The 22,639-nt window shown below is 42.7% G+C and overlaps 1 protein-coding gene across 2 annotated transcripts in view; it reads right to left on the reverse strand.

Moving 5' to 3' along the window:
• The window catches only part of c10h11orf49 (chromosome 10 C11orf49 homolog), a 318,360-nt gene that overhangs the window by 20,674 nt on the left and 275,047 nt on the right, over positions 1 to 22,639 (reverse strand). For both annotated transcript variants that reach the window (XM_041197973.1, XM_041197972.1), the window contains 2 exons: positions 16,311 to 16,500; positions 4,492 to 4,601 (listed from right to left, as the gene is read on the reverse strand). In XM_041197973.1, coding sequence (XP_041053907.1) covers positions 4,492 to 4,601; positions 16,311 to 16,500 — 300 coding nt within the window. The remainder of the gene's footprint in view (positions 1 to 4,491; positions 4,602 to 16,310; positions 16,501 to 22,639) is intronic.

The raw sequence follows: 22,639 nt of genomic DNA on the forward strand, positions 1-22,639 counted from the left end.
AATAACCCTGCTGCTCTGCCACCATTTTGGAACCACTGTAATAAGGATATAAATTTGGGGATGTTCTCAAAGCTTGCCTGAAGGGTTCAAACATCCCTGCCGACTCAAGGGAGACCCTGGCCTATGACCGACCAAAAATGGAGAAGGTTCATTTGGTAAGGCACTGAGCACATCGAGAGACTTTGCCGGGAACGTGCAGAGGCGGACTCGAGGCGTCGGAGGGAGTGCACAAGCCTCCAAACACCTCATCCACCCAACCCTTCAAGCACCACGCGTCCCACATGTGGCAGATTCTGCAGATTGTGCATTGGGTTTATTAGCCGTCTCGGAACACATTGGACCTGCGTGGAAGCAAGTCATCCTCGATCCCAAGGGATTGCCTAAGAAGAATGGATATAAATCTACAATAATGCGCCATCAGAAATATAGGCAGAACGTTCCTTTCAAAAACGCAGCTACAGGCTCCATTGCTCAAATCTTCTGATTGAAAAAGAAAGGTGCAACTTCTGCACTGTGATCTGCTGCAACCACAAGATACTGTAACACCTGGTGTAGGCTGGATTACTTCAAACGCACAGGGTGTCTGCAAATTCTTTTCATTCCATCCTTTTATGAACCTGCCTTTTAAATAAGCTCAGTGTAAGTGTCACTATAAATGTCTCTGCAACTTGTACTTTACCAAATAGGCAAAGGCACAGCAGCTTGGAATGTCTTCATGCAGGGCAATTAGTGAGAAGCAAGCTGTTGGAACTTACTGCCAGTACTTCTCGGAGTCAAGACAATTGAGCCCATTGCGGAGTGTTCGATTATTCTGAGGGAGATACCAAGAGCCACAGCAATGGGCGCAGGAGCAGTGAGAATGGGGGGGGGGGGGGGTGGATTTTATGGAGCCAGCAAGAGTGGGAAACGTGGTGTACGGAGTGACTTAATTAGATGGGTTTCGAAATTTTGATTTCCTCGATGGTGGTTTGAGATGTGGAGATAAAGTCAGTGGCATGTTTGTCAAGCATTTCACCACCCTGTGGCAGGCTCCTACATGTAATACATTTGCATGCCATGAATACTTATTAATGTGTAACGGTTTTAATAAAGTCCTACCCTGGGGATAAAGTCAGTGGCTCACAGGAATCTCGAGGCACCTGGTTCAATGGTTTAAAGGCCACTTTGTACCAGTCCACTTTGTGCAGTTGTGTGTAAGGTCAGCGGTTATCCTTGTTTAACTGTACATCACAAGGTGGGGGTAGCAGGAGAATGGCAGCTTTCATGGAGGCTCGGGACCAGCAATGGTGAGAGAGCAGTGGTGGTGGGGAGGCAGGTGCAGAGTGAGACTGGGGTCATGGAGGAGGGTAGGGGGGGATCCAAGGGAGGGCAGAGGATGGAGTCGGGGCATTGAGAAATGAAGTGGGAAGGGTCTGGAGTGTCCGTACTGTCCACATGTGGGTCCATTTCTGGATGTCCACTGGTAGAGTCCTTTGAACCCACTTACAGCATCTCAATTATCCCCGCTGAGAGTGATCTCGGACAATGTTCTTCAGACATCCCCCTGGTTGGAGTCATACCTAGCACAAAAGAAGATGGTTTTGGTTGTCGGAAATCAATCATCTCAGTTCCAGGACATCACTGCAGGAGTTCATCTGTGTAGTGCCTGAGGCCCAACCATCTTCAGCTGCTTCATCAATGGCCTTCCTTCCATCATAAGGTCAGGAGTGGGGATGTTCACTGATGATAGCACAATGTTCAGCACCGTTTGTGAGTTCTCAGATACTGTAGCAGTCCATGTCCAAATGCAGCAAGACCTGGACGACATCCAGGCTTGGGCTGGCAAGTAACATTTGCATCACACAAGTGTCAGGCAATGACCACCTCCAACAAGATAAAATCTAACCATTGCCCCTTGACATTCAATGGCATTACCATCACTGAATCCCCCACTATCAACATCCTGGGTGTTACCACTGACCAGGAACTGAACTGGACTAGCCATATAAATGCTGTGGCTACAAGAGCAGGTCAGAGGCTGGGAATCCTGTGGCAGGTAACTCATCTCCTGACTCCCCACAGCCACCGTCTACAAGGCGCAATCAGGAGTGTGATGGAATGCTTTCCACTTGCCTGGATGAGTGCAGCTCCAACAACACTCAAGAAGCTTGAGACCATCCGGGACAAAGCATCCCGCTTGATTGGCACCCCATCCATAAACATTCACTCCCTCCACCAACGATGCACAGTGGCAGCAGTGTGTACCATCTACAAGACACACTGCAGGAGCTCACCAAAGTTCCTTAGGCAGCACCTTCCACTTCAGTGGTTCAAGAATGCAGCTCACCATCACCTTCTCAAGGGCAATTAGGGATGGGCAATAAATGCTGGCCCAGCCGGTGGCACCCACACCCCATGAATGACTAAGAAAAAAACAATGCATAGAAGGGAGGGCCAGCTGAGCCTGCAAGTTCAGCCACATCCCACAGAGTGGTGAGTATAACACTGGACACTAAAATGAAAATTCAGTAAAGAGTGAACAAAAAAACACAACATTGCTTCTTCCACATTAATGGATGTCCTTAACTCCCCTGTAACCATTAATGTGTACCAACTGTGAGGCATGCCAGTACATTTAGCTCTCTGACCAAGTCAGTCTCAACAAATAATCATTATGCACACGTGATTAAGGCGAAACCTTATGTAATGTGAAATATTTTCAGGTGAAACTTAAATTTGAAAAATCACCCATGCCAGCTTTGAGCTCTCTATTCTTACGTTAATGGCAATGGAGTTGGGTAGAAAGTTCTGGCTGTGATGCAGAGTCTTCCTATTTGAACAGGAGGCACGTTTATAGCTTGGCTGTACCTGCTGCACTGCAGTTTGTTTGTGGGCTTGTTTAAGGGGAGATGGTGGTGTAGTGGTAATGTCACTGGACTAGTAATCCACAAGTCCACGCTAATGCTCTGGGGATATGGTTTCAAATCCACTCCTGGAATTTAAATTCAATTAATAAGAAATATTTAATTAATTAAAATTTTTTTTAAATCTGGTACATAGAGCGAGTCCAATGGTGACCATGGCAACTATCATTAACAATGTCCTTTCGGGAAGGAAATCTACCACCCTTACCTAGTCTAACCTGGCCTACATGTGACTCCAGCCCCACAGCAACGTGGTACCATTGAAAAGCATCCCCTGCCACTGAATCCCACATGTTTCCCAAGTACGCCGCCAGCACTTAGAATTTTAATTTTAATTGTGAGGCAAACAGGAAAGAGAGAGTTAGCCTAAGTGGCGAACAGATCCAGTTATGATGCAGGGAACAGAACATGGTTGATAAAATCCCAGCTAACAAGTTTGAAAATCATTGTCATTTAGCTGCCTTTCTAAAGGGCACTGCTTAATGTTAAACCAAGTTAGTTTGCTCCTCCAATATAAAAAGATGGCAATCAAGACTTCAGAGCTGGACAAAGCGAAGAGGAGAAGGGGTGCACAAAAATAACAAACTTTTCTGGGAGATACAATTCCAAACCGCAAGTAAAAATCCCAGAATCCAATGTAACAAAAACAGAATTTAATATTTGCCACCCTGATACAATGGCCTTGATTATAGGCCCTCATTCCAGGCAGTCTCTCAGATGAACTAGGATTTTTTTCAGCTGTTGGCTTTTTAGAGATTTAAAATTAGTTTATCACCTGGTCAGAGCTCCATATATTGGCAATGCATCCACATGTAAATAACAAATTGCATTAGAAAACATTTTATTACAGGGTAAAACTCATGGAACAATAAAAGTAGTTTGTTTGCGGATTTGTTTAAGGGGAGATGGTGGTGTAGTGGTAATGTCATTGGACTAGTAATTCCCAAGTCCACGCTAATGCTCTGGGAACACGGTTTCAAATCCACTCCTGGAATTTAAATTCAATTAATAAAAAATATTTAAATAATTAAAAAAATTAAAAATCTGGCACATAAAGCTAGTCCAATGGTGACCATGACAACTATCATTGACGATTGTTGTAAAAACCTATTTGGTTCAATAATGTCCCTTGGAATAGCCCTTACCTAGTCTAACCTGGCCTACATGTGACTCCAGCCCCACAGCAATGTGGTTGACTCCCTCTGAAATGGCCTAGCAAGTCACTCAGTTCAAGGGTAATTAGGAATGGGCAACAAATACTGGCTTTGTTAGTGACGTCCGCATCCCATGAAGAATAAAGAAAGAAAAAAACTGGATATATGTTAGGGCAAATGAGAGAAAGAAATAGTGGAATACATTTCGAAACAATCCACTTTAGCAGAAAGACAGAGTCAAATCGGTCAATAGTTGAAGCTTCCCACCTGGAATTTTTAACATGAAATATTTGAATGTCAGATTGCTTGACTGTTGAGGGCCTTGCTAAATCAATAACATATTTCGTGCAAAGCTTGCACATTGCAATAAACCTTTATTTCAAATTCCAGCAATCCCAAAATGTGCTGCCCAGCCCCCCATAATTATTACCTACCTAATTTGCAGTTAATCCCCTCATGCTTTGCAAGAGCCATCAGAAATCCAAAGAATGTCACTCGTTGCACTTTGTGGAGGATCTGCTTAACGTATGGAGTTGGTGGGTAACTATAAAAAGAAACAGATATTTGTTCTTCATATCTTTGTCACATGTATTTAATAAAACATAAAGCAATAAAAACAGAAAATGCTGGAAAAACTCAGCAAGTCTGGCAACATCTGTGGAGAGAGAAGCGGAGTTAACGTTTCGAGTCCATTTGACTCTTCTTCACAGCTAAAGAGAAGTAGAAATGTGATGGATTTTATACTGTTTAAGAGCGGGTGGAGCAGGTGAAGCAAGATAGAAGGTCAGAGAGGGCGGGAGCTGAGGAGAAATTTGACAAAGATGTCATGGACACTGGGCAAAGGGAGTGTTAATGGTAGTGTTAAAGACTAAAGAAGGTGCTAATCGTGGCATACAGGTAAGATCGCAGAATGTGTTAATAGCAGAAAAAGAGTCAGCGCTCTGTGAAAGCAAACTGCTCATTGCAATTCTATGCTCCAAATATTCAAAATCATGAAGGGGCGAGACAAAGTAGATAGAGAGAAACTTTTCCCACTGGTAGAACTATGGAGAATTAGTGGACACTGATTTAAGTTGATCGGATAAAGAACCAAAGGCAACACGAGGAAAATCTTTTTATGCAGTGAGGTGGTTACAATCTAAAATGCAATGCCTGAAAGTGTAGTAGAAGCAGAGTGAATTGTGGCTTTCAAAAGCACCTGAAGGGCACTGAGGTAAGGGTGGGGAGTGAGACTAGTTAAATGCAGAGAATGACCTCCTTCGGTGCTGTAATCCTTTAATGATTCTATGATAAAAGCATAGTTTGAGAGACCATTTCACCATTTTTTTGAACACTGGTGTCCCTTAAATGCTCTTAGGGTCAGAGAAAATGGGACATGCACACTGAAACCTTTGTGTGCAGGAGCTGGAGATGCCTTTCAGCATCTTTGCCTGAGCAGTAATATAGAAACTGATGTAAATTATCGAAGGGAAACAAATCTCAGGACACTCAAACTTCTGAAAATGTTCTAAATTTCCTCTGGGTAGATATTCTACCTTTGAATTGAACATTGAGACAACTTAAAGTGTCTGCTGTTTAACTGTCTATCTTAAGTAAATGCTGAGCAGTCTTGTGACCCAAACATTAGCACAATAGAAGGATCACATCTTGACAAAGACAGAAGGAATTAATGCCTTTTTGTTTATTGAACTGCCACAACATAGTGTGGCTGAATCAGACAAAGGACTTGCCTGTTCTATGTGTTGTATTTCACCAGTTTGTTGTACATTTTATAAAACTCAGAGCAACACAGGGATGAAACTAATTTCTACAAGTGTGCAACAGGTTTATTTCCAAGAGCTTTCAAATGTCGCTGCAATCACAAAATGTCAGCACCATGCTTATCCCAGTTCTACCTTTTCTTCGCTTCTGCTTTGTGGTGTCTGTCTACTTTACTCTGATTCCACACCCAGGCTCAACCAACCAAGCACACTGAACATAGATCAGTTACCAGACTCACATAATCAAAAACAGAACAATTGAACGCTACACTATGGTTTGTAGACAGCTAGGTTTACTGTCCTTAGTTCTTTTTGATTGAAAATCATCTATTTCTCCTGAATCCAGTTTCTTGACAGGCTTGTTAGACCTGTCGGTTTTTACTGTCAACAGTGGGAGAAGTGGTTATAGTGGGCCATGCTGGGACCAGTGTTCCAGTGAATCGAATAACTAGGGCTGTAGAGAGGGTTTTAAACTAAATAGAGGCGGGGGAGGGGGGAAGGTTCTGGAGAGTGGATGTGTTGACTTACAAAGCAAAAGGAAATGGCAGCATTGCAGGGCAGCTATTTAGCTATGATACTCATAGTGTGACAGGAAGGGACAGACTGTACAAACAAAAAAAGCAGCAACTTGGGTCAAAGGGGGAAAGAATGGTAAAAAGGCAAAATTAATCACTCTTTACTAAAATGCATGCAGTATTCGAAACAAAATAAATGAATTAACGGTTAATGGGTATGATCTTATAGCCTATATGGAGACATGGTTACAAGGAGATCAAAGCTGGGAACTAAATGTTCAGGGGTATGTGACTTTTCAAAAAGACAGCCAGGAAGGAAAAGGTGGTGGGGTAGCTTTGTTAGTATGAGGTGAAATAAGTACGATAGCAAGAAATAATCTTGAATCTGAAGATGTGGAATCCATATGAGAGGAGGTAAGAAATAACAGGGGGAAGAAAACACTGGTGGGAGTAGTCTATAGGCCCCCTAACAGCAGCTATGCTGTAGGACAGAGAATAAATCAGGAGATAATGAAGACATTTAAAAAAGACAGTATATTAATCACAGGTGACTTTAGTCTTCATGTAGATTGGGAAAATTAAATTGGCAGAGATAGCCACGAGCAAGAATTCACAGAGTGTATTCGGGACAATTTCCTATGACAATATGTTATGGATCCAACCAGAAATCAGGCTATTTTGGATCTGGTAATGTGTAATGAGGCAGGTTTAATAAACGATCTCAGAGTAAAAGTTCCCCTAGGAAACAGTGACCATAACACGGTAGAATTTAGCATTCAGTTTGAGAGTGAGAAACTTAGGTCGGAAACAACTGTGCTAAACTTAAATAAGGGTAATTACAATGGGCTGAGGGCAGACTTGACTGGACTGGACTGGGAAAGGAGTTTAGCAGAAAAGACAGTTGATGAACAATAGCAGACATTTAAGAAAATAGTTCATAACTCACAATAAAGATATATCCCAGTGAGGAAGAAGAATTGTAGGAAGGCGATAAATCAACCATGGTTAACCAAGGAAGTTAAGGATAGTATCAAAGAGAAAGAAAAAACATACAATGTGGCAAAGATTAGTGGTAACCCAGAGGATTGGGAAAGTTTTAAAAACCAACACAAGGTGACAAAAAATAATGAGGGAGAAAATAAACTTTGAAGGTAAACTAGCAAGTAATATAAAAATGGACATTAAGAGCTTCTTTTAATATATAAAAAGGAAAAGAGAGGCCAAAGTGAACATAGACCCCTTAGAGAATGAGGCTGGGGAAATAATAATGGGGAACCAGGAAATGGCAGAGGAGTTGAATGATTACTTTGTTTCAGTCTTCATGGTAGAAGACACTAATAGCATACCAAAAATACTAAATAATCAAGGGGAAAAAGAAGGGAAGAAATAAATACAATAACTATCACTAGAGAAAAAGTACTAGGGAAACTAATGGGGCTAAAGACCGATAAGTCTCCTGGACCTGATGGGTTGCATCCTAGGATATTAAAGGAAATAGCTGCAGAGATAGTGGATGCACTGGTAGTAATCTTCCAAGGATCCTTAGATCCTGGAAAAGTCCCAGAGGATTGGAAAACTGCCAATATAACACCCTTATTCAAAAAGGGAGGGAGACAAAAAAACAGGTAACTATAGGCCAGTTAGCTTAACATCTGTCATTGGGAAAATGTTAGAGTCTATCATAAAGGATGTAATAGCAGAGCATTTAGAAATACATAATCTAATCAAGCAGAGTCAGCGTGGCTTCATGAAGGGGAAATCATACCTGACAAATTTATTAGAATTCTTTGAGGAGATAACAAGCAGAATAGATAAAAGTGAACCAGTAGATGTAATATATTTGGATTTCCAAAAGGCATTCGATAATGTACCGCACATAAAGCTACTTAATAAGATAAGAGCTCATGGTGTTGAGGGCAGTATATTAGCATGGGTAGAGGACTGGCTAAATAACAGGAGACAGAGAGTTGGGATACGGGGGCATTTTCAGGATGGCAACCTGTAACTAGTGGAGTGCCACAGGGATCAGTGCTGGGGCCATAATTATTTACAATATATATTAATAACTTGGATGAGATGAGGGAAATGAATTTACTACTGCCAAGTTTGCAGATGACACAAAAATAGGTGGGAAAGCAAGCAGTGAGGATGGCACAGAGTCTACAGAGGGATATAGACAGGTTAAGTGAGTGACCAAAAACTTGGCACGTGGAATATAATGTGGGAAAATATGAGGTTATGCACTTTGGCAGGAAGAATAGAGGGGCTGAATTTTATTTAAATGGAGAATGACTGAAGAAAGCTGCAGCACAGAGGGATCTTGGGGTCTTTGTGCTTGAATCACAAAAAGCTAACATATAAGTTCAGCAGGTAATAGGGAAGGCAAATGGAATGTTGGCCTTTATTTCAAAGGGAATAGAGAATAAAAACAGGGAAGTCTTGCTAAAACTATACAAGGCACTAGTTGGACCACATCTGGAATACTGTGAACAGTTTTGGTCCCTGTATCTAAGGAAAGATATACTGGCATTAGAGGCAGTCCAGAGAAGGTTCACTAGGTTGATCCTGGGTATGGAGAGATTTTCTTATGAGGAGAGGTTGAGTCGGTTGGGCCTGTACTCATTGGAGTTTAGAAGAATGAGAGGCGACCTTATTGAAACATATAAGATTCTTAGGGGGATTGACAGGGTAGATGCTGAGAGGTTGTTTCCCCTTGTGGGAGAGTCTAGGACCAGAGCGCATAATCTCAGAGTGAGAGGTCGCCCAATAAGACAGTGGTGAGGAGAAATTTCTTCACTCAGAGGGCTGTTAATCTGATGAATTCTTTACCATAGGGGGCTATAGAGGCGGGGTCGTATCTTCAAGGCTGAGAAACACACATTTTTAATCAGTAAGGGAATCGAGGTTTATGGGGAAAAGGCAGGAAAATAGAGTTGAGGATTGGTAGATCAGCCATGATCTCATTGAATGGTGGAGCAGACTCGATGGGCTGAATGGCCTAATTCTGCTCCCATATCTTATGGTCTTATATTGGTTCCCTGCAGCAGATCATCCTCCTAAGGTTACCATGTAAAGGCAAACACCAAGGCTAGGTGATTGTTACTGATGGTAACAAGTAGGACCTGCAAGAGGTCCAATTGGTGCTACAAAAATCGATTGGCCACTGGACCTAAAATTCTTCAATAATCTTTCAATCTTTCCTTTAATCTGTGTATCAGATTGGTGAACACAACAAAACTGTCAGAAGATAGGACGGCTTTCTGCCGGAAAAGCATAATACTGTGGATGCTGGAAATCTAAAATCAAAACAGAAAATGCTGTAAGTGCTCAGCAGGTCAGGCAGCCTCTGTGGAGAGGGAAACAGAGTTAATGACCCGGCAGGGGAGAATTACGGGAACGGGCGCGTCCCCAATCGGGGGCCCGCCGCCATTTTACGTGGATGGGCCAATTAAGACCCGCCCAGCGTGACATCCACTCGGAAGTGACATGCGCTCCCTGTGCAGGTGGGGGAGGGGGGGGATTCCCTCAGCATGTGTGCAAAAAAGTGCACAGATCACCCTGAGGCTAAGTGCCGCCTCAGGGAGATTGTCTCCTATTTAAAAATTGAAATAAAGATGTTTAAAAAATTTCCCTGCCATGTCCCCCCATGTGACACTGACAGATGAGTTGGGACATCTCCATACCTTTTATTGAAAGATGTGATAAAAACTTAAAGACCCTCATGAAACCTCATCCCGCCCGTGGATGAGGTTTGATGCTCTTTCCGAAGCCTGCCAGGGCTCCCAGCCTGCCCGCTAACCTTAAGGTTGGACCGGCAGGTCCATTAATGACTTTAATTACTTTTTCAATGGCCTCAATAGGCCATTGACAGGTTGGTGGGTGCGCAGCTGACTCGGCCGCTCCCCTGCCAAAATGAAAACGGAAATGACGCGGGGGGAGGGGACGTTGGGAGTTCTACCCGGCGTCACCCCGCGTCATTTTATGCGTTGGCGAGAAGGCCCTGCCCCCGCTCGCCGACCGGAAGATCCTGCCCAATGTCTCAGGTTGATGATCTTTCTTCGGAACTGGGAAAAGTTAGAGATGCAGGTTAGAGGTTTTGATCAAGGGGTGGGTGGCACAAGGACAAAGGGATGGTCCGGGTGGAAGACAGGAGAGATTGAACGACAGAAGAGTTAGTCTTCCAGGGCCAAAGGGAATGGAGATGGGGCAAGAGAGAAAAAAACAATAAAGCAACAGATGTACCTAGAGTGGGTGTGCTGCTGTGTGAAAGGGAAAGTAAGAGAAAAACTGAAAAATACAGAGGAAAGGAAACAAAATGTGCCAGGGGTAGAGTTATGGTTTGAAATTGTTGAACTCAGTGTTGAAAAGAGAGGCTGTAAAGCCCCTAATCGAAAGATGAGGTGCTATTCCTTGAGCTTACATTGAGCTTCACTGGAACAGACTTTCTGCTGGGTTTTATATCAGAACGTTACTCAGAATATTATCTCCTAATGGAGGTCTAAGCCAGAACATTTTGTGCCTGCTTGGAACAGGACAGGCTACCCATTCCCCACGTACGGTACAGGCAGGGCTGAGAATACAAAGCTGGGTTCCTTCTGAGCTACTTTTTCCAGATATAATTTTGGGGACCTGCCAATTCCTCCTTCATTTATCCTATCCTTGAGAGTCGTGTCTGGAGGATATCCAATGTCAATAGCACCAGCGTGGCAAACTGGCCTTGGTAGGTGATCTGAACTGAGGGTTTCCTGTTTGAGGGGAAATCTATGTTGCCTGTCTAATAGTTGGAGGGATTTCAATGAAAAAAATGTTCACTCATGTCAGATGGGAGTGTACTGGAACATACCACACGCAAAGATAGTAAGCAGTGTGGTTTGGAAACTACAGGTTAGTGGTGTGTTGGATTGCTACTCATTTAAATTGCAAAAATGTCTTCCAATTTTTGAATTTAGGGATGGACATTTGGAAATATTTTACTGGAAAAACTCCTCCAACATATCTTAAGTTTCATTCTGCTTAAATTTAAGTGCATGCCGTGGAAGGAACTCAGACGTAGGGCTGAATTATGCTGCCCGCCCGCGGGTGGGAAAGCAGCCAGGCAAACCCGTAAATGAGGGCACCATGCCATAGCTGCCAGTCCACCCACCCCCACCATGATTTTACAAGCGGCCGGGGGAGGCGTCTGCTGGGTCGCCCGTCCACCGGCACAGTGGAGGCCCTTGAGTCGCCTGTAGTCACAAGGAGGTGCCATGAAAAAATACCGCGGTTCACTAATGGCACGCTCAGCAGAAGAAGGTATGTTGTTGTGTTACACAGCACGCCTTAGCTAAGCGGATGTAGGCTGCTGCCATATGACCATTTTTTTTTTAAAGCCTGGAGACACAGACTAAACATTTCTTTTAGGATCACTGTTCTTTATGTCTCTTGATTATTTGGAATAGTATAAGATGCAGTCAGCAGTTTATTAACCTTTACTCTGCTGAATAAACAGAAACTTCATATGTTTAGAAAAAGAACTGGCATGCTTTAAGATTTAACATGTCTCTGCTTTGTGGCTCAATGATCCAATAACCTGCTTAAGTTTCTGAGCTCGTGCCAGAATCAACCTGGCATGGATTGAACTTTGGCACAAACTTCGTAATGCAAATCCTGCCAAACTGCAAACCAATTTCATTTTGCCATGAAATTTATGGTTCCAGTGATAGGTTTTGTATTGCCATCAATTTGGAGGCAGCGTAATGTCCTGCTTAAAAACAGTATCTCAATAATAACTTTTGGTTTGTGCTGATGGAGTTTGTACAATTGCCCCCGATTAGTTTAAACAAAACTTGTTTAAAGTACCTGGCTGGCTACCTGCTGGCGATTATGTTTACATAAGTTGGTACTGTTACGAGATTTTAGGATTTAATGAAAGATAAAGCACAATTCAATTAAGATAACAAACAGTCCATGTCGTGTAATCTGTACAGCTTTGCGGAGGGGGTTAAAAGAGTAAGGCAGCAAAACCTCTTTTCAGATAGCAAGCACATTACAGTGCGCTTGTAAAAGCTGCAGAGACTTAGACTGGCACAATGAGAAGGGTATGTGACTGCAAAGATGGTCGAGATACCCAGTGATGGTACACCTGTCTTTTTAAAGGCAATATAGACCAGTTTACGAAGTGTGTGGAAGTGACTGGGGGTGCAGAACAGAAGTGAGCACTGGAAGAAGTCTACTGTATATGGGACAACCTGGAAAACTAGTGAAAGTTAAGGAATTGCTTCATAAAAGCTAGCATGACCTCAGAAGATTTGACAAACCCAGAATACATGCTAATAAGATACAGTTATTTTGAATGAATATTGCTGCATAGACTTGCCACAAGTAAAGCTGGATATATGTTCAACAGTCACAGGAGGACTGTGGTATAAGTTGTGGGGAATTCTCCTCAATTTAATGATGAATTTGCTGGCTATTATGCTTACATAAGTTGGTACTTCTGTTACTAAAATTGATGGTTAAATTGCTTTCAAATGGTTGATACAGTATCACAATGACGGTTATTTTCCATTCAACCCCCACTTTAAACAAGCAATCTTCTTCACACCCCTCAATCTCAGTTTCCGATGGCTCTCTTCACTCTCTCCTGTCAGGTTACACTGAAATTCTATTTCCTCCCCGTTGGTTTGTGCTGAGTGAGGCTGCAGCGGGCTGTAAAACTGAATGCAACTCAGAAAACCCAGTCTCCTGACTTGTGAAATGTGTGAATACAAACAGCTCCTTAGGCATATATTGAAGGACCATGTTTTTGTTTATTGTTGATCTCCACTGGAATTGCTCATAAATAAAATTATTAAACTGATTCTTAAATACGTCGCTATACCTCTTAATTAATTGTAATTTGCTCTGCTCTCTATATCAATCTTTTAAGATCAATTCCACTCTTAATATTTGACTTGTAATCCTTAGTTTGCTTTCATACTCAGTGTAATTATCCTATAATGGCCCATTCCATTGCTTTAAAACAGTTACTTAAGCAAAAACTTAAAAAAAAAATTTGAGAACCTATGCATCTGTTTATAAATTATTTAATTACCTCCTAACAGTACCAACTAAATCTCGGAGCTCTTAATTACACAATATCTCCAGAGAATTTAAAAATACTCAAGAGAGGGAAATGAGTGAGTGATAAAGTACAGCGTGTACATGGGATCTGCCTTGAGGGAAGACAGTGAATGGCAAAGTCTGGGACTGAAGCAGGGATGAGCAGTGGACGGGAAATGGAAGAAGTTGGTGGAGAGTGATGGTGCGAGAATTTGGAGGCCGGAAAAGAAAGTGACTTGCATTTATAAAGTATCAAGGACATCTTTGGGATGTTCCGAAATACTTCACCACTAATGTCTCACATTAGATGTGATTCCACAATTGGACAGCACTTGCTGAACAAACATGAGTGTGTTAAAAATTACACTAACAACCAATATAAGATTATCAGTTGGGCTCGCAATGTGCTTCATTATGTCTGCTAGAAGCCACATATATTCATATGCAAGGACCTGTCCTCTACAGGCAAAGAAACATGTCCAGGCATTGCGCCCTTTTTGAATCAAACAAAAGCATGGGGGATAATAACTCCCTGGTGCATTCTCCATTGCAACACCTTGACCAATTAGAGTCAGTCAGTCAACCAATCAGTAGTCTTTCCTCATGCAGTATAAATTGTTGCTCCCTTTGAAATTTGACATTCTTGTGTCTGCCCTGGTGAGCGCAAGACAAAATGCTTCAATAGTATGTCTCTTCTTTCAACAATTCACAACTAATTATTGACCTTTCGAAGCATAGCTAGTCATCACAGATGATAGAGCAGCCAGTCTGTGCACAGCAAGGTCCCACAAACAGCAATGACCAATTAATATGTCTTATGGATAGACATCAAAAATACCTTGAGGGTAAAGTATAGGGCAGCAGAAAGAGGGGTCAGCCTAGGCTCGATGGATGACAGTCATCACAGAGCAGTTGCAGATGAGCGACAGTGGATGTATGAAGATGGCGCAAGACAGGAGGGAAAGACATACAATGAGCAGATCTCCTGCTACAGGTAATTACAAGCAGATCGGGACAGAATAAATAATATGTTGTTCTTTGAAAAGGGATATTTTAGGTCTTCCTGAACAAGAAGACAGGGCTTTGTTAGAACTCGTCTGAAATATGGCACCTCTTATAATGCAGAACTCGCTCAGTACTGACCATCCAACTCAAAGGCAAGAGCAATACTGGGCAAAGCTGAAGCTTATAGCTATAGAGAGGAGACTATACAATGAGTGACAATGCATTTAGCACAATCAATGACTTGAAGATGATAGTTTGGGAACACAGCTAGCAAAGTGACTACTTCAGCAGGAAATCTGGTGTCAAATATGGAGCTGCTGCAGTGCGGAAGAGAGGTTGCTCCCAGGTTAGGACATTTTATTGATGTTTTTGGAAATTACTGTCTTGGTGCTTGGTTAGTTACATCATCTTTACTGTGCAATCCTGAGGGTCCATAAACATCAGATCTGAGCAGGGTGGGCCGGACCACAAATAATCAAAGATTACGTAGCACAGTTTCAGGATGTCTATGAGGCCTAATGTGGTGCACTGTGCCGTATGTGGGAGGGAAAGACTATGGGCTGGATTTTGTGGCGCCTGCTGGTGTGGGCAAGATGCCGGGGTGGACACAGAGAAAAGCACGGGAGGCCGCGTGTCGGACTCTTGGTGGTGGAAAAACTGTAAATGATCAAGTTAGTCGTGGGAAGGCAACAAAATAGGAAACTCACCTGATCTGCTTAATTGCCCACTTGCATATAATTTAAATGTGACTTAATCCTGCCTTCCCAGTGTAGTGAAACTCAGACCTACCTTCACTAGCCCACCCAGTGAAAGCTGGTGCCTTATATGTGCCTCCCTTGACTCAGTGTGTGTCTTTTGGATTTCCAAGAGACTGAGTCACGGGACACTGGACTGATCTTGTTGGAGATGTTTGGTCTGGGTACAATCTTGCTGAGCTGACACTCTGAGGGGTGGAGCTTCAGGCAGGAAATTCAGAACCGAGAAGGACAGGGGGCCATGCACAACTGGGGTGCAGAGGGGCCACCCCTTAAAGAGGCATCACAGATCTGAGCCCCTAAGAGGAGCACATTTAGGAGGCTACTTGCAAGGAAACTGAGAAGTAGTGGCAGGATGGCAATCATCCACCCTGTTCTTCATCCTCGAGGACTGGAGAAGATGCAGCAGGTGGACTGTGACATCTCAGACCTCGGTTGAACCTGTTGACGCCACTAACTGATCTTGTCTGACGGTAGAGGAATCTTCTACCTGGATTTCGGAATGTCTTTTTTTTTGAAATTCAGATGCTGGAGATCTAAACTGCAGAGCATTCTTAAAAAGCCCACAAGGCAACTTCCAACTCTAACTCTTTAAATATGGCGGCAGCTCCTACATGACCATCAGATCAGACGATGCAGGCTTCCCAACGTCAGAGACGCCCGCCCCCTGCTACATGATGCAGCGGCAAATCGGCATCACCCTCATTCATGAGGTTGCTGCCACATAATCATGTTCAGCCAACCGACACGGACCCGTGTGAGTCTCCAATGACTTCCAGGTGTCGTGATGGTAGGACTAATTCCAGCCCAATAAAACAATTGGTAACTTCATAGGTGAGATTGAAATTATTTGTATGTGTTTGTTATATTAGAAATGTTAGATTTAAGGATCAGCAGTTGGCCAAGTGAAGAGTTTGGAATCCAATTGGAAATAATTTTATTGGTAGAATGTGACAGGTAAGAAAACTTAAGTCAGCAGGAAAAATGTTATGCAAAGAGTGCTAAGAGTGCTGAATATTAGGAGGGAAACAAATTGACGTAAATAATGAAAAAAAGGAAGAAGAAAATTGATCAACGGTTGGACAATCATGACATACATGACAGGCTCAACGTGCACAACCGACACAATAATACTTACTTGTGCTTATATCTGTCGCAGAGCGTTTCCAAACAGTCATAAAACTGAGACGCATCCACGCCGTCTTGTGTTGCTGTATCATTAGACAGTAAGCGATGTTGTTGGACTGAAGAAGTTGGCACGATCACAGCGTTTGGATTTTTTCCCATAAGGAGATCTTGATAAATGACAGCAATACTTTCAAGGAATTCTGAGGGAAAAAATATAAAAGTTTTAAGTCAAGAATGTGCTATATACAGAAACGTTTTCAAATCAAATGATTTTTATTATAAATTCCTGAGCGATCTCCTCCAATGCCACAACCTTCCTAAATATCTGCATTCCTCTAATTCTGGCCTCTTGTGTATTCCCAATCATAATTGCTCCACCAGTGGTGGTGGTGGCTTCAGTTGACTAGGGCCCAATCTCTGGAATTCCCTCCCTTCTCCTCTCCGCCACGCTACCTCACTTTCCTCCTTTAAGACACTCCTATACTTCTTTGACAAAATTTTTGGTCCCTAATATCTCCTAATGTGGCTCGGTGTTACACTTTGTTTTATAATGCTCCTGTGAAAAGCCTTGGGATATTTCATTATGTTAAAGGTGCTATATAAATATAAGTTGCTGTTTGAGTACAATATATTATGGAATCAGATGATCCCTAAATAAAAAAGTAGAGAAGGGGGCATTCAGTAGAGTGCATACCTCTGTCACATTATGTTAACTCAAATGCGTAGCCCTTCCATGAGGCTTTTCCCAGCCTGGTTGATGCTCTGTAACTACAAAGCTAAAAAATAAGCTTTTTTATTGAGAGCTTCCATCTCACTGAGCAGTCTTCAGGCCTATCCACACCTAACAACCTGCTCTGGAAACTCTGCTCATATTTTGACAGCTGTAACAAATTGCATCACAGCAACTGATACAATCCACAGCATTCTAAATCAAGCAACAACATTCTAAATCAAACAACCCACAGCATTCTAAAAAAAAAGTTAATTTGTCCTATCTCCCAATGTTAATGGATCATTTAAAAAATTCCAGGATTCAGGTCTGAATCAGCATCTTCGTCAAAAACTAATCAGTTGTTCCTTGGGCCATACCCTACTTGTGTAGCACATTAAGTTGAAATTCATACATTAGTTTTTGAGATATGGGGCCAAATCCTCCAGTCTCCAGATCATCAGAGACCAGGCCTGTGACTAAAGATGCACTTTGGGACTCTGTGGAAGTCCTGAAGTGCTGACTTAAATGGGATTTGCCCAGGAAGTTTAAACTTCCAATGGGAAATTCCCCTACTCCCTAGGACCCTCTGGGAATGTCTCTAACTCTGAGTTGGACTTGGAGGCTTGGGACACTTACCTGGATACCTGCCCGGGAAACTTTTAGATGGATTAAAACCTGGTCTAACACCTGGATAACTCCACAAATGTCCCCTCAATCACTCCCCCAAACCTCCCTGACCACCTGACTACGCCCCCAACCCGAACACCTGACTAATTCCCCGACCCAACATGACTATCCCTCGACCCAACTTGACTATTCCCCCCCGAACCGACTACCCCGAGCACCTGACTACTCCTCTGACCCGACCACCCCCTGACCACATGCCCAATCCTACCCCATTACCCCCAACTAACCCCCCTGACTAGACTGCCCACTCACCCATCCACCACCTCACCTGCCTACCCACCACACCCATGCATCTCAGACCCCTCTTCCACCTACCCGCCCTCCCCACGCACCCTTTCATCCAATCGCCAACTTTCAGACTGGACATTTAAACTTAGCTTACGGCAGCTAGTGCTGTAAAAAGGGGCCTGTCCTATCTCTGCTCTGCTCCGACAGAGGTTCCCCTGCGGTGCATTTCTGTGACAGCTGGAATCAGAAGATCCCGGAGAGAATGTGCAGCGGGGCTGAGTTGGGGGAATCTTCGAGCACAACAGCAATTTGCTCATCACTGTTGCTGCTCAGAAAGTCCAGTCCATCTTATCTACAGGCAAACTGACAAATGGGCTTCGTTTCACTCTACTTCAGTGACCAAGGTAACTACTAGTTTTCTGTTTTGAGAGTTAATATGAGACACACAATAAATATATATACTGTTATGGATATGATTTTTGGGCCACCTCAGCATCACTATAACATAAAAATCTGCTCCTGTGACACTTTGACGATGGTATCATATATAAATGTATATAAGTAGGCACCATCCTCAAAGTGTTACATGAGCAGGTTTTTATGCTCTATTTTATGCCTAAGTGGCCCCAAAAATCATATTCATAATTGTAAGTCGTAATTATACAGCAAGGGAACTCAGCAACGAACTAATCACATCCTAAGAAAACATGAAATTAGAAAGAAAGCCAATCATTCCCTAATGGCCCTGTCTGTCTTTGATAACTTCAAAGGCAGAAGTTGGCCCTCTACATGCAGCTGTTAAACTGGAACATCTGGACGATAATGGACCCTTTCCTTCTGCTCATCTCAGGAAAGGGACAAGTCTGCTATTTTACTGTTCGTCTTCACAAACTTCCCTGAATAACAGCAAAAACCTTCTTGATTTATTTCTTTGCAACAGAAGTGGGATGAGAGAAGGAGGATATTCTCATAGCCGATTGCTTCAGCCTTGCCACTTTGCCACAGTCCCCAGCAATGCCCCTTCGCATGATGCTAACACTATCTCCTCCAGGTGGATTAAAAATGTGAGCACACTTGTCCTCCTCCAGTTCTTCGCTGCTGTCTGCTGTTAAACTTCACCTTCGCCTGAAAGAAAGAGGATAGTGTGTCAGTGACTGCCCAGCAATATATTTGGGTGGTGTGATTGGCATGTTTGAATAGCTGCCAGTGTGTGACCTGTGAGTGCGAAGATTGTAACAGCGTGAGAGTTAGATGAAGCATATGAATTGTAGGGCTCTAAACTGATTGTTAGAGACTGTTGGTAGATGGATGATGTAGTGAATTGAGCAGTGGATAAGGCTGGTGGTGCAGTTCGTTAAGATCTGCCAATTGAAAATGAACTCATTGACCTTGACAACTTGCGTGAGTTTGATAGACTTCTTCCTGCACTGCATCCATGTTCTTGGACTGACACTCCTGGCATTGGCTCCCACTGTTACTTCCTCCCACGACACCCTTAGCATCTGTCTGAAGGGCCTCCTCCCACCCCAACTGATAGAGGATATGTGCTCACCTTTCCATCTCTTCCAGCCATACCTTCACTGTAGTGACTGAAAACCTTGTGCACACATGGTCAGCCATTACTCAAAATATAGCACAGATTCGGTTTCCAACTGAAAGATCGAGGTGAGTATCACCACCTCTTGTAGCCACAATGATCCCTCCCTTTCAAAAGCTGTGGTCTGCATTTAACTAGCGTTAGCGACTCATAATATCAGGTCCACTGCTGAAGCATACAGTCAATACACAGAGCGGTACCTGCACACACATATAAAGCAGTAAGGTAGTACGAATTTACTGTGCTGGCTGTAATACAATGAATGGATATGGGTTAATCACATACTGTAATCTCCACCCCTGTTTTTGGTGGATAACCAATTTCTGCCCTATGAAATTCAGTGTTAAATACAGAATTTGAAAGATAAAAAAGAAAGCTACAATAAATCTGTATAAGGTGTTAGTGAGGACTGTGGGCTGCATTTTACATTCCCCGCCAAGTGTGTTTTTGGCAGAGGGATACATAAAATAGGGTTCGGTGCCCACTCCTCGAGATCACCCCCATAATATGGGGGTGGGTGGGTGCCGAAATTGGCACCACGCCTGCCATATTGAAATAGGTGACCGAGGGTTAACTAGGCTTGATATCAAGCCAATTAACCCTAATAATGCACGGCCTACACCATAAAGCTGTTTGCACAGGCAGTTGGGTGGGAGTGGGCAGCCCAACTTTTAAAATAATCTTCAAAGGGTGGGAAAGAATGGGGGCGTTCTATTTTCGAGGGCTGCCCAGTGCATCCATTATACTCAGCCCTGTGTGAAAGTTTCCAAGAATGTCACCATGTATGAACTTTCAGGTTCAGTGGGATATGAATTAGGTAGCACAGATTGGAGTCTTTTACACACCTCACACTAGAAAAGGTAAATTAGCCAGGCTGTATAATGGTCAGCAAGTTCGCTATCATTATTTTTGACTCCAGCCAGAACTGAAGATTCTGCCGAGAATTATGAAGAGATGCTTGAAAACCTAGAGTTATATTCACTGGAGCACCGAACAAAATTCCACAGAAATGTTCAAGTTATTAAAGGGATTGAATAGCAAAGGATTATTTGCTGTGATTGGAACATTAGTAATTGGGATAAACTTACTGTTAGTACTAGAAGCATGAAGGGGGAATCACTTGTGTTAAGGATTATTAGAAATTATTATAGAATATATATGTTAACAAATGGCCAGTGAAGCTGCCTTTTTTTAATTTATTCTTTGATGGGATGCTGCCAGCAAGGACAACATTTGTTGCCCATCCCTAATTGCTCTTGAATTGAGTGGCTGGCTTGGCCATTTCAGAGGGCAGTTAAGAATCAACCACATTGCTGTGGGTCTGGAGTCACATGTAGGCCAGACCAGGTAACAATGGCAGATTTCCTTCCCTAAAGGGCACTAATAAACCTGATGAGTTTTTATGACAATCTGACAATTTTACTGAGATTAGTTTTTATATTAAATTCCATCAGCTGCCTCTATAACTGAATTGCTTTTGTGCTAATCATAACATTTCTACAATCTCTCCATTGCTGATTCCATGTCTAGTAAACCCTGCCAACACTCGTCATTCCAAACAGGACACAATAAATCATTTGTACCTTATAAGAAATCCTTCACTTGCTTCTAACTACAAGCACCTTGTCTCTCTCTCTCTAGAGATTTTGTTGTCTTTCTCTACTGTAACACTATTGGAAAGTGTAGGAACATTTAGGATGGATACCAGCAATGGGTGACATATAGTTAGAGCTCCATCATCTTCCCTCTTTCATTCCTCTTGAGCTATAATTGCTGAATTGTTTGTGTTCTTCCTCCTCTCTATACTGGTGCTGTATTGAAATCAAGATTCAATGTATTACTCTAAATCTGTCATCATAACTCCAAAGTAGCACTCTCCCTTCAAGTCAGAAGGTCATGAGATCAAGTTCTACTTCAGAAGCAAAATGGCTGCTGTGTTTGTCCACAAGCCTGCAGTGACTATACTCCAAAATTAAGTCATCAACTGTACAGCATTTCGGAAAAGACAGTGAACTAGAAAGGCATGATCTAAATGCAAGTTGCTCTTCTCTTAACTCATTCCTTTGTAGGACCTCAAAATAGAGGAATTTCTTGCCTCTTCAGTCTCTTCTTCCCACAATCTTAAGGTTTCTAAATTTCAACCTAGGTGTCAAGTAACCAATTCGCCCTGATTTACCTCATCCTTTTTTACTCTTTCAAACATGCACGATAGACCTGGGCCTTCACCTTGATTTCTCAATAAAATAGAATGCTGAGAATTTCTCAATGTTCGAATTAAAGATTAGTTTAGAGTGTTTTCCTTGACCACCCTGATAAATTTGATGTCATTTGCCCTGAAGTCCCCCAATAAAGGTCTACTTGGGGACTCTGTAGTCAAGATGCAGGAGACATGTCCTACCCACCTAAGTTAAATTTTCTGGAGGGTGGTCTCCATGCTGTTGAGCCCAGCACAACGAAGGACCTTGTTGTTTGATTTTGTCCTGACATTGAATTCTCATGGTGGACCTCGGGTACCTTTGGTGGAAGCGTTCCAGAGCTTTGTGTCTTTGACAAACCCAAGATTCTGCACCAGACAGCAGGGTGGTAAGGACATTGGCCTGGTAGAGTTTGATATTCATCTTCAGCTTAATTCCATGCTGCTTCCAGACAGGATTATAGAGTCAGCAGTAGGCAGAATTTGCTATCTGCATGCATGCACTGATATCTTCATCAATAGTGGCATCCCTTGAAAGCATACTACCAAGGTATGAGAATTTTTATACAACCTTGAGACTGGTGCCAGTGTTCATAACCCATACAAGTCTCCTCCCATTCTGTCTCCTCCCATCCTTTCTACCTTATCTCAGCCTTTCAGCATATTTTTCTATTCTCTTTTCTCTCACGTACTCATCTAGTTTCCTTTTGAAAACATCTAAGTTATTTGCCTCAACCACTTCCTGGTAACGAGTTCCACATTCCAGCCACTCTCCAGGTAAAGGAATCTTTCCTTATTCCCCTGTTGGATATAATAATAGTTATCTTGTTTTGGTTTCTCTCTCAACGTGGAAACATTCTTGCCACATCTTCCCCGCCCCTCCCGTTCATAATTTTAAAAACCTTGACAAGATCTCCTCCA

This window comes from Carcharodon carcharias, chromosome 10 (assembly GCF_017639515.1).
Source record: "Carcharodon carcharias isolate sCarCar2 chromosome 10, sCarCar2.pri, whole genome shotgun sequence".
Taxonomy (NCBI): domain Eukaryota; kingdom Metazoa; phylum Chordata; class Chondrichthyes; order Lamniformes; family Lamnidae; genus Carcharodon; species Carcharodon carcharias.